This window comes from Meleagris gallopavo, chromosome Z (genome assembly GCF_905368555.1).
Source record: "Meleagris gallopavo chromosome Z, MGAL_WU_HG_1.1, whole genome shotgun sequence".
Taxonomy (NCBI): domain Eukaryota; kingdom Metazoa; phylum Chordata; class Aves; order Galliformes; family Phasianidae; genus Meleagris; species Meleagris gallopavo.
The window spans coordinates 674,571-687,557 of record NC_139435.1 but is presented as its reverse complement, the minus strand read 5'-3'; the positions used below and the strand labels follow the sequence as shown (position 1 = coordinate 687,557).

At 41.4% G+C, this 12,987-nt stretch overlaps 1 protein-coding gene across 6 annotated transcripts in view; it reads left to right on the top strand.

Moving 5' to 3' along the window:
* Positions 1-12,987, top strand: part of WDR7 (WD repeat domain 7) — a 114,023-nt gene that overhangs the window by 83,285 nt on the left and 17,751 nt on the right. For all 6 annotated transcript variants that reach the window (XM_085214179.1, XM_085214182.1, XM_085214183.1 and 3 more), the window contains 4 exons: positions 272-389; positions 1,089-1,238; positions 1,664-1,746; positions 6,414-6,513. In XM_085214179.1, the coding sequence (XP_085070305.1) occupies positions 272-389; positions 1,089-1,238; positions 1,664-1,746; positions 6,414-6,513 (451 nt within the window). The remainder of the gene's footprint in view (positions 1-271; positions 390-1,088; positions 1,239-1,663; positions 1,747-6,413; positions 6,514-12,987) is intronic.

The following is a 12,987-nucleotide window of genomic DNA, read 5'->3' as shown; positions in this document are numbered from 1 at the left end:
CACATACAGGTAATTTGTTAACAAGGCCTTTTTAACACTTGGGACAGATGCACATACTGTTTTCAATCTTCATGGTTAATTATTCGATTTTGTATTTGATGATAGAACACCCTGACTCCTAATCACTGCTCATTGTTGTGAGTCCATTATATTCTAACTGTTTGAGTGCTCCCGTTGACCTTGAACTGACATTATAAGCTGTTTCTAATCTCTTCACTCTATATTTCTAATGCTCCTTTTCTTTCTCCCCGCTTTGTCTGGCGCCGTTTAGCATCACAATGGGGCTGCCCCTGAGCCCGCCGGCTGACTCTGCACGCTCGGCACGCCACGCGCTCTCGCTCATCGCCACAGCCCGGCCGCCCGCCTTCATCACCACCATCGCCAAGGAGGTGAGCGGGGCGGTGAGCCCCTGTGGGACGGCGGTGAGCCATCGCACGTCCTGCCCTTCCTCTCCAGAAGGGGAAGAAGCGAGGGCCGCGTTTGTGTTGTTGCGAATCGGTCTTTCCAAGTGACGCGCAAGACTGGGTTTGCACTTAGTCGTATCTTTGTCATATCGCGAGCTACAGGTCGTCCAAGACTTCAAATACTAACGTGTAAAAAATCCTACTTTCCCTCAGCAATGCAGAGGCCACCCAGTTAAGTATGAATCGAAGCAGGACGGGTTCTGAGCCATGCAGGCTGGGAGCAAGGAGGGGGCGGTGCTCAGAGGTTGGTGTGGGTCGGCGCTGTCTTTCTGAGACTCCTCTGAGTGAACCCAGACGCCTGGAGCTTTTGCTTAGCTAGATGTTCAGCAGCAGGCACAAAAAACCTGTTATAAAGCAGGCACCTACTTCCTGAGGAAATACGGAGAAAAATGTCACAATTACATAATCAGAACCCTAAGCATTTGCTCATTTTGACCTGTAGTTTCGTGAGGTTAAGTAATAATCAAAATAAAGGTAGACCTTTGTTTAAAAACAGCATCGGGGATGACCACTAGTGACTCATAATCAAAGTGAAATATAGCAAAGCATTCTCACCCCATGTAACGTATTTAGTAAGAATATTTAGCAAATCCAAGTTTACATGTGTAACCCTGCTCCTCGCAGGTGCACAGACACACCGCCCTTGCAGCAAACACACAGTCTCAGCAGAATATTCACACCACAACTCTTGCTCGGGCTAAAGGAGAGATCTTGAGAGTCATTGAAATACTTATTGAGAAGATGCCTACCGACGTTGTGGACCTTCTTGTGGAGGTAATTAATGCTGTCGTTTTTGATGCAGTAATAAATAACGTCTTGGCCAGAACGGCACTGTGGCATTTGATTCTCTTGTGCACCGTAAACGTTTTTAACTTAAAATGTTAAACACTTTTGTGGCATTATTGTGGGAGGATCAAGCAAGCAAGATAGTATGCTGGTGGTTACATACGTGCTCGTGGGACTAGTATCTGAACATGCTGGGGGTCATTTGGACACGTTTAGCCTTCGTCTTCATTGGTGCTAACAAGTACTGGTGAAGAATGGTACAGGCAATGCAGTAGTTCTGCAGTTTTGGTACGTATTTTAAATTTAGGTTTTGAAAATGCGATAAGGCACAGAAATGTTTTATTTTTCCTGTCAGAACCTTTATTATGAAGTATACAATACAATGTCAGATATTTTTAACTTTTGTTTCCAAGGTTATGGACATCATCATGTATTGCCTCGAAGGATCTTTAGTAAAGAAAAAAGGTCTTCAAGAATGCTTTCCAGCCATCTGCAGGTAAGTTCTTCGTTCGTAAATAATGTGAACAAAATAATGGGGGTCTCTGTAAAGATGCATTTCATACTTGGAGTGGAACATACTTGCTTCTTACAACAGCAAATCAGAAGAATGGTTTTTAGCTTACTTCTAATTCTTTACAGATTTTAGTTTTCTGTCACATCTGACAGATAGGAACCAGAAAAGAGAAGCATTAACCAAGTATTGTAAAAGTCCAGAACGAGGAAAAAACTGTCCTGCTGCCCTGTCATGCATCCTAGCTGCAACAGCTGCACAAGCAGACCGAATTAATTGGGCAGCTTTCTTTCAAAGGGTTTATGAATATCTTTGTTGCTGTTGTTGCAGAAATGATAATAGCATTCTTGAGTAACAAGCTAGATTCCAATATGTATGACCTGCTTGGGTGAATTAATTGACATAATCATGTACAGGCTGCAGAAGAAAAATGGACTAAGATGGTGACAGCAGAAAATAAGGATTTGGTTTGGAGGTTTAGGGGAGCTTAGTGGTGGATTGTTTACAGGCACAGGTAGCTTGTGTTGTTTTGACTTCCCCAGACACCTTTGAGCTGAATTGCTGTCTGTTCCTAAGCTGAAATGAAGCTGTGAGCAGCCAGCTTAAGCTACACGTCAGCTCTCCAGGTGTAGGTGGGCCTACAAGCTCTCCTGCTTTCATTTCTAGATCTGTGGTCAGCAGCTCAGTCCTTCAGGAAAGTGTACTCTCCTACTGAGAGCCTGGCCAAATAGCAAAAAAGTATCTAATTCACAAGAAGTTCAGGCCTGTCTCTGCTCTGCTCAGTGAAATGTCCTCCAGTGGAGAATTCTGAAAATAAAAGTTGTGTCCCTTAATGGCAATAGCTGTTGTAATCTGACTGTGTGGTCTGTCAGTCTGTGGTTGGCACAGCCCTGCAATTTTGGGTGAGCCTCTCAGGCCTGCTGGAATTTGCTCCTCTCCCACCACATCCTTCAGCTCTGAGCAGCTTTGGGAAGCAGGGAACGAAAGCTGAATTCAGGTAACCCTGGGAACCCTAGGGAACCTGCTTTGGCAGGGGGGTTGGTCTCAATGATCTCTAGAGGTCCCTTCCAACCCCTACAATTCTGTGATTCTGTGATTCTGTGTAACCCCTGCTGGGGGACGGGTGAGCAGGAAGCAGGACACAAGAGCTGCTATTGAACTGGGTTTTTTTTAAATTTTTGAAGCTCTCATGCTGATGCAGTTGAAATTAAACCTCACAAAATCAGAAGAGCACTGCTGGTTTCTTTAGAGTGTGCAGATTCCCAGCCCCACTGATCTGGGGAGGGAGCTGAGCACCATTATGTGCTTTGGTCCTGGGATGCTTCTGCTTGGCTCTGAGCCTCCCTAACAGTAAAATGCAATTTATAACATGTGGACACTCACAGCATCTTAAGACTATGACGAATGTCCCAGTTATACCATTAAACCAGTACAACCAATAAATTGTAACTTTTGTCTCTCCACCATTACATTTTAATTTAATAAGCTATTAAAATATTGAGTAGTTTCAAGAAAGGAACTATTATTCTGTTGACAGATAAGACACTGATAGAGGTAGTTTTCCTTCTTCTTGGTACTTTAAAAGGCTTAACGTAACACATAAATGCAAGGGCAAGTGGGAATTAGTGCAAAGAATCTTCCCTTTCCTGTTGTACTTTTATAGTTATACATTATCTTAACAGATTGTTAAATTACAAGTAATATTTCCTATTATACGTAGTTATAGCCATTGTAAAAATGATACAGCACCCCACTGACGTGGTCATTCAACCCAGTGGAAATTTTCATAAGATTTTAGCAAGTTGTTGAGCATTTGGAGAGAGTCCAAGTGGAAGCACTTTGACGTAATCCTATTGTTAATTCTATTAATATCTGCTGCCCTTTCTGCTGACCTGCATTATATGCACACCTGTTGTGATTAAATTGTGCAGGTGTCTAAATACTTTCATTAGGTGTGCATTCTTATTCATAGGGCATTTCCGCAGTGTTCTATAATGACAAATATTTTGCTTGTTTGTCCCCTTGAAGGGACATTCATATTTTCATAGAACAGTAAAAACTCACAGCTGTGAACAGCAGCGTGCTGTGCTGAAGTACCAGATTCTTTCCTTTTTTCTTTTTTTTTTCTTACTGTTGTACAAAAGTAGCAGTCTATTGCTAGTTGCTGTGAGCATGACTCAGTCCTGATACGTGGTGATGAGGTAAATCCATCACCATGCAGAGTATTTCATTGCATATGATGACTATGATGTGCGTTTTCTTTTCCCATTAGTGGTATTTTTTTAATAGAGGATTGTATTACCTTTTGGCGTCCTCATACCAGTCCATTTCTTATAAAAATGAAGTTTTGAAGTGCAGTGCAATATGCATGAGATACTTCTGAATTTCTTTAAAATTTTGAGGGCTAATATTGAAGGCAACAAAATTCTGTTCAAATCCAGCATTATCCTGATTCAGCAACTGCACAAAGCTGAGTGGTCCCTGATGGACTGCGTTGGGTCAGGTCATGCATTTAGTACAGTTTGCTGACTTCAAACCTTCTGTGTAACGGCATCGTCTCACATGGGAGTATAGATTAAATTTACAAGAACAACTATTTTAGATTGCTTTTTACTAAGGAGCAGACTTGCAGGGAGAACATCAAGGATTAGACAAAGAGAGGTTGTACAACAGCATTTTATGCGTTGGTTACTTGTGGAAACTTAGGAGAGCAGAACTGAAGGAATTCAAGGTCACTGGTGAGAGGTACCTTCCCTTCTGCTTGGTGGTTTCTCAATTGATCTTTCATTGCTTTTTGTTTGCTAGCTAATGCGTAAGTTCTTTGGACAAAGATTTGGAGCACTTGAGGTCTCACAATAGAAAAGCTTGGCTTTTCTCTCATTGACCATCTGTCCTATCCCCAAAGAAAGACAGTTTTCATTTGGAAAGTGCAGGGAGAAAAACGCATGTGAGTTGCAGCTCACCCTTTAGCTTGGAGGCTGAGTTGGTACCAGCAAAGCAGCACTGTTTCTTTAGGTCCAGCATCCTTCCTCCAGCAGTTAAATTAAGCTGTCTCTTGGCTGACTGAAGTTTCCTTGCTGAGCAGTAATGGAGCAGCACTCAGAGTGAGGTTTCCATTAAGATGCCAATGGTGGATATGGATGCATCAGCTAGGCTTGCAAAAATGGATCTGTAGCATAGCCGAAATATATGCTGGCATATCATTCTCTATTCAGTTCTGCCATTTAGAGGTTTAAAAAGGGAGACAGAGGATTAAAATACATAAATCTGTGAATGCTGCAACAATACAAACCAAAAGATAAAGAGGAAAGCGAAAGGGCTGACAGCTGAATGTCAGCTGAAGGAGTAATGTTTTTTATAAAATTAAACTCAAAAATATCTGTTTCTTTGAAGCTTTTTCCTGCAAACAGCCTGTTGTTATGTAGACTGATGGATTCTTCTCAAAGAGAAATACTGACTCAGCTCTCAGTCTAAATGGGCAGTAAGAGGAGAAATGCTGTATGCTTACATATAACAGTATGCAATATTCTCTTTCTAAATCTGTTGGAGAAGGCTGTGCCCATTCAGTGCTCTAATAGTAATAATAGGAGTTTAAAACTTCTTATGTATGAACCTTTTGTTGTGTTTTGTTTCACTTGTAATGATACATAGTGTGTTTTTCTGTAAGTTTAAATATAAATCCTGAGTTTGCTGGTTATGTAAAAGAGCCTTACGGATAACCTTCTCCCTGGTCAACTGAGGCACCACCTTGTGTTGGTGATTGCAGCTTGATATAAAATAGGGAAATTTGTGAAAGCTCTGTTATTGCAGCCCCACGTATTATCCACGTGTGATGGATAGCATGCCCAGTGCTTAATGCTGTGGGTAGGTAGGTATCCACACGCTGTGGACACTGGATAGCTGCATATCCCCAGCCTTGGGTGCTGGGCACATCCTGGAGCATCTGGGCTTAGTTAGTCTTGCTTTTTGTTCTGCATGAAAACAAATGCTTTTCATTTCCTTACTTCTGTTGGTTTAACACCATGTTTCATGCTGTTTTTCTTCCCGACTGCTACCATGTGCCATAGAAAGGAGTGTATCAGCTGTGTAAGAGAGTTGTTGCTATGGCACTTTGGGAATCCTTAAGAACGAGGAGATGGTTCGTTGCAAGATTTCCTGTTCGAGCCATAAATGTGGTCAGCAGTATATTATGATAGAACAATTCTAGCAGGCTCTGGTAGAGTTTGCTATAATAAAATTTAATTGTAAAATAGAAGTTTAAAAGGACATGCAGTTGACAATTTTCACAGGTCTACTTTTCCATTTAGAAGAAAAGTGCAAGTATATTCCCAAGTAGTGAACAACACAAGCACATGGATGTTCAGGGAACTGGTGATTATTGCACAGATTGTTTCCAAACTCATCAGAGTTGCTTAGCCACATTATAACAAAACCAAAAATGAATAAATGTGTTGTATCTCTGCAGTGATGTATCAAGCATCAGTTAGCTTTGTTTGCTAAATGCCAACAATGAAAACTGGCAGCTGATGGATTTCTAGATAAAATCTCTGTTCCCATGTTAGCACTAGTTACCCGGTGGCATTGCAAATTAATTTTAACGTCATGCAGGCAGGTCAGTTCTCACCTGTTACTTATTGTAATGTTCAATTCAGGTTCTACATGGTCAGCTATTACGAGCGAAGTCACAGAATAGCGGTTGGAGCTCGCCATGGTTCAGTGGCCCTCTACGATATCCGGACTGGGAAATGTCAGGTAAATAAATCATTGTGACTTCCTCCCCATAAAGTGTGGAAGTTATTGAAAGGAAAGAGCAGTGAGCTCTACATCTGTTGACATGCTGGGCTGCTGGAACATTATGGATAATGCTAAGGGGATCAATAGTTTACTGAAGGACTCAAGGTGTATAGGGCCCTACTGTCTTCTTTCACTATAACTGAATGGGGCCACAAATGGTGGGTTAATAACGAAAGCCTAAAGTTAGGTGATGGCCATGCTCTGAAATAATTGAAAGAACTGATTTTAAAAAGTTAGACTTCATAGCAGTATACTTGTTTTCTATAGAAGTCACAAAGGAAATCTACTGATTGTTTCCCCCTAGAACTCCTCTCTATCAAATGACATAATGCTTCTGTTTGAGTATTTACTCTTTTCTGATATTAAATAAGATACATATTTTCTTACCAGTGACCCAGTAGAGGATATGCTTGAGGATAACACTGAAATGAGGGCTTGATTTGAATTTGCTTGGAACTAAAAATGTTTAAATAACAAAGCATTTACCTTTTTTGAAACATTGAATGCTCCTTACTATTCCTCATGCTCTGTGAGTAGCTGTTATTCCACACTGAATGTCAACAGTAAAGCTGGAATAAAGCACCTGCTTTTTGAATCTGCCTTACTAGTTGGTTTTGTTTGTTAGTGGATTTTTTTATTTGTTTTGGCTTGAGGATTTCTTTGGTCTAAATATAATGGTTTTGTATAAAAATGCTTTTTGTTTGTTAACTTGGACTAAAAGCACAAATCTTTAGTCCTTTGAAAGCATTATAAACAAGGTAGAATGGAAATTCTACCTGGTAAATCTATAGTGTCACTTAATACTTTGCTGGCAGAACTGTGTTCTTAGGTACACGTCTCGTTCATTTTGTCTTCTGAAATTCTGTCTTTTATTTCACGAATCTAATAGCTGACAGTATGGTATGTTTTGGTATTTTCTGTTAAGACAGCTGTCTTGTGGAAGCCGAGCTGCCCAAATTTATTTTATAAAAAGCTGTAGGCAAAGAGTATTGGTAGGCTGTTCTATTTTGTTTTACATTATCATTTGAATCACTATTTATTAATTTAACTATAAAATTAGTCCACAAGAGCTGCTGTTTATTGATCTATGAGATGTACTGAGCATTTTTGCTGCCTTGCAGTCCAGTATCAGCACCTAGCCATCATTATACCTTGCTGCACAGAGGTCTGTGAATTTCCTTTTTCAAATACACAAGATGCATTACTTTTTTCCCAGCTATTCAGCAGCCAGCATGACAAAGCGTCTGATTGCTGGATGTCTCCTTCTGGCCATTAAGAGGCAGTGACCATGTTTGCTTGCTTCTTGTATCATTACACCGAAAATGAAGAGCACGAAGTCCGGATAAGCCTGTGAAGTCTTGTCATCTCGAGCTAACGGCTAATTCTTTGTCATTTTGCAGAGGGAAGAAAGAAAGAAAAAAAAAAAAAAGGCATAACTATACACTTCTTCTATTCTCTCTGTCTTCAGAGCACAAGGAGATAGGTGACAAAGCCCATCATTCCTTTTAGTGGAAGTATGTAACCGTTGTTACCATCCTTGCATTTAAACCTTTGTCTAATTCATGCTTCATCTACAGAACTGGTTCCAGGTTGTTTATCAGTATAAGGAGCAATTCTGAATTTTTTCTTGTCACAGTGTGAATTCCAGGTGATTCTGTAAAATATGTGCACTATATGATTGCTACAGCAGTTTTGCAAAAGACAAGAGGTGCTGACAGGCAGGACAGAAGAGTGCTCATAGCTGCATGCATGTCCATGGCAAGACCTTCTGTGAAACCATCCCTCTGACTTGATTTGTGCTGGTTTGGCAGGCATACTAAAACACCTTCCTTTCTCTTCACTTTTTTCTTCAGTTCTTTTACAGTGGTGTGGTCACCACCATCTATCTGTTCTGAAGGTGATTGTGCATAGCTGACGTTTGCAACCCTTTTATCCAAAGTGCTGTCTCTTCCATGTTAGCTGATGTCCTGTTGTGTTGGGTTCCTGGAACTAGCCCCAGATTTCTGCCAGTAAATTGCCTGAATAATTCACTGCCTTAATTTGATGTGTTGGTGAATGTGCACAATGCTTGTTTTCTTGCTTTCTTAGTAAGCTTCTATGGAGAGCAAAGATAGGTAAGAAAGGGGTCCTTTTCAGATTTTATTATTATTCAAAAGATCAGAGAAATCTGCTGAGAGACAGATACATGACTGTTAGGAGGCAACGCCATCTATTGGATACGAATTTCTTATTCCAAATCCAATCTTTCGAGTTATTTCTCATAGTTAAAGATTTCAAGCTGCTTAGGAGACACGAAATAAATATAGGATTGTGTAGAAAAAGATGTTTCATAAGGCTCAGCGTCTTTTTTTCTTGAAGTTCAAAATGTTTTAGTTGGTTTGCTCAAGCATCAATTAGAGCACTTAGCTGGTTAGCAAAAGTTTAAAATAGGTATGAGAATTTTTTTTGTTTATCCCCGTCATAATTGCACTCATCATTAACTGAGGTGGAAGCTGAGATGGGCACAAGGGGAGTGCAGTGAGCTGTGTGCATTGCAGGGACACCTCTGTGGGACAGCAGGCTGCAATGCCTGAGGAACACGGGATTTCTGGACACCCTCTGCTGTGCTTGAAAAGGGATTCCAGAATACCGATGGGTTAAAAATCAAGGGCTGGAAGTCTTTCATGTGTTCCCACACCAGTGTAATTATGGTTATTTAAGTCTTTATTCCAACACTGACCTTTAGTTTAAATAACCATTTCCTTTCCTTGGCTGTTGCCCTGTGCTTTTACAGCCTTTGTTCTGTATGGTGAAAAGAATAGAGGACTTCAGAACTCCTTCACCAGAAGGTACTCTCTGTTTTATTTCGACATCTTTAGACACATTTTTTTTATTTATTCCAATCATACTCCCCTATTTCCTTCCTTACCTTTGGGAAAGCACAGAAGTGCAGAACTTTGAATGGCTTTTTACTGGAATATTTTCCAAAATGAAACTTCACTTGCTTTACCACTGAAACCAGCCGAAAGCATCACCACCACCTCCTGCAGGTCCAGGGAAAACGAGTGCTACGAGGAGCACTTGGCAGCAATCAATCCCATCCATCTTGTGCATATCAAACCGCACAAATTCTGCTCGCTCAGCACAAGAGCAGGATCCTTCCTCCCTGCCCGAAGCAGTGCTGCAGGGCTGGCACAGGTCCGCTCGCCCCACGGTGCCGGAGCCCTCTGCATGAGAGCAGAGCTGCAGCATGCGCTGCTCCCCTGCTGCTGGGGGCTGCCCTGAATAATTCATGAAAATATAATCCAATAACTTACGGCTGTGCATACAGAAATAGTTAACGTCAGGAAAATAAGGCTAAAAAGATTTTGGTTTTGTATCTGTCATGCTAAAAAAAAAAAACATCCAAATATTTCGATCTCGATAGCAACATCCGTGTAGTGTGGCTGTTTGGTATTGCTGAGATTGTCACTTCTCCAGTTGTACTTTATAGAAAATTTTGTGGCAGTTGCTAACAGCAGAACATGCCTATCCTGAGTGAGCGCCCTGTTAAATGTGCTTATGTTATTTTTACACGATAGGTGAAATAGGACAGGAATTTTGTCATGCCCCGGAAGGAGGAAGGGAGGCTTTTTCGGATGGAATAATTGAAAACAGAAGCATTTCATGAGCTTTTTTCCTTCCAGCATATTTTCACTTTGTTTTCAAGAAAGGTGGTTGTACACAATGACTGAGAAATTACATCTAACGATTAATAGAATGATGGATGTCAAGAATCACCTTTTTTAACAAATAATAAATCAACATTCACATATGATAGTTTTTTTCTCGAGAAATTTACAATATTAATATCACTTATTTAACAAGGTGTCAATTATTAATACTGCCAGGAAAACGCTGCCTCAGAGCCAGTTGTCTGCGTTTTCAGACGTTTTGTGTTTGGTTTGCGTCACTGCTATTGCACAGATACATCTATTAATGCGTGATTTCCACTTACTAATTTAAAAGACGGATCATTAATTATCGTACTCCAAATTTTAGGCTGCTCTGTGTTAAACTCTTCCTTTCGGATATATGTCTTATTCATTTCAAGGGCTTCGGGTTTGAGTTTATTTTTAAGGATATGATTAGACTGAAAATTACACCCAGGTTGTATTCTATCATGAGCTTTCCCAATACGTGTTTTTTGGTATCTAATTTCTTCTGTAATTTAATATCGAGGTTGGGCACTGTCCCCTCCTCTCCTACTTACTCGATATTTTCCAAGCCTTGCTCTGTTCCGAGGGCATGGCTTTACAGCCGTACAAGTTTGCATCCACTTGTTTTTAGGGTGCCCTCCGCAGCGTGCAGCGGGGAGCGGCGCCGGGCAGTGTCCTTCCCATGGCTGTATTGATTTGCCCTTCAGCTGTTTGCAGTGCATAGAGAACCCAGGGCCTTGTTGTTGATTATCTACACAATGTCTCGGTGAACATTATTGACCCATTGCTGCTTACTGCCTATGGCTCTTGATTTTTCACACCGTCTCCATGACACTCATAATAAAGCATACTATCTTATTGCTACCCGGCTCTGGAAGCCAACTGCTCTACCCGTAGAATAACAGCTGCCTTTCTGGAGAGCGTTTTATTTTATGTGGGGCAAAGATTTGCTGCAATTTTCAGGCTCTGTGCCGTTTTGGTGGGGACCTGCATTTGGTAGCTGAGCTCCATCCTGCAAGATGTTTGCTTGCTTGCAGAAAAAGCATCTCGTTTGGTCTTGCATCCTTTTCTTGCGGATTGAAGAGACACTTCGTGTGGGTCTGCCTCAAAACTGCGTTACAATAATCAAAACATTCCATGTTGGCTTAAAAAAAATAAGACAATATTAAAATGTCAGGATCGCTTTTAAAATGCTCAGATATTAAATTCCAAACTGATTGTGGCAGTGATGATAGAGCTTTTTTGCTATCGCTGGTAAGTGAGCAGCTTTTTTCAAATTCGTTGAATTGTTCTTTACAGTAAAATAACTTGCTTGACATTATGGAGGTAAACACTCTGTAATAGTGACTCTGTTACAATAACACTATTTTAATTTAGATTATTACTAACTACCGTTGGGGCAATGGGAAGGCTTTCTTTGTTTTTACATTAAAATATTTACCAGTAGAGGAAATCTATAGTATTTAGCTGCACTAGGAATTCTGTTCTGAAGCTTAAATTAGAGCTATTTAAAATACTAGCTAAACTTTGACTTACGTTAGGCAATTTCTGTCAGTGAATCTGTTCAGCATTTTTCCATCATCGGAGAAGTGGCGATTTTGTGACGAGAATGTTTCAAGCCCTTCACGGCCACATTTTCCTGAGGCAAACAGTGGGATGTAGGGGATCTGGAGGAGGACCGGAGTTGTTCTCAGTCAGTGAGCAGCCTTCTGGGGAATGCACCTGCAGCGCTGGGGGAGAACCCGGCTTCTTTGTAAGAGCAGATACTTTATCTCTTTTTAATAGTGCCTAGTACCACATCCATCAGTGTGGCACAGCAGTCTCTAGAGCTGCATTTAGTAGTTTGCCGTGTATTCATCACTGGAGACATCTCTCTCAGGAAAGCCGAGCTGGAGACGGTGGGAACTGACTGACGGGTGGCTGGGGGTGGTGGTGGGAGTGGAGGCCTGGAAGAATCCCTGCAGCCTCCTGTGTGGGGCTGAACGCTCAAATCCAGCACTGCAAGGCAGCGACTGCTTTCAGAAGATCATCGGTCTTGGTCTTAAATTTCCAGTGGTGGAAAACCTGCTAGAGTCATCATGATTTGTTTCGGTAGCTAACCACTAAGGGTAGCCACTTGTGAGCTGCTTGGCTGCATCACCGGGGGCTCTTCACTTGGGCTGAAAGTCGCAGTGCACATTTTATTCATGAGGGTTTTTGTTTGGAAAGGGGGATTGTTTCTGTTGCAATCTATTTTTTTGTCTGAACAGAAAACTCGGTTTTAAGTGAGGTTCTGGAAGTGTGCATAAGTAACGTGTGGTGGGTGTATCCTTGCCTATGTATTCTATTTTTTCCAGGAAGAGGACATTAATTATCACTGTAGTCCTTCCGTGTCTTCATTTGTCTGTTCATTTCAAGATCTCAGTCTCAGAGATGAGAGATCTCAGAGATGAAACAGAGATCTTCAAGTGAACGAAATGAGGCAGCAGGAAATGGGTGTGGGAAGTGCCCCGCAGGTTTGGGGGGTCGACTGTAACATGCTGAATTGCAGTGCAGGTATTTGGTTTTGGATTAATTTTCATGGCCTGGTAAGTGTGAGAAATTGGTGCCCCAGAGGTAGAAGAGTGATTGGTTGCTCTACTGATGCCGGGTGGCTGTTTCCAAGGATGAGCTGTGATGCAAAAAGGACAAATGCTTGATGTGTGACTAAGGATGCCGGGCCTTCCCACTGATGAACAGCTCAAGGATCTCCCTGAGCAGGAGATCATGGGGATGG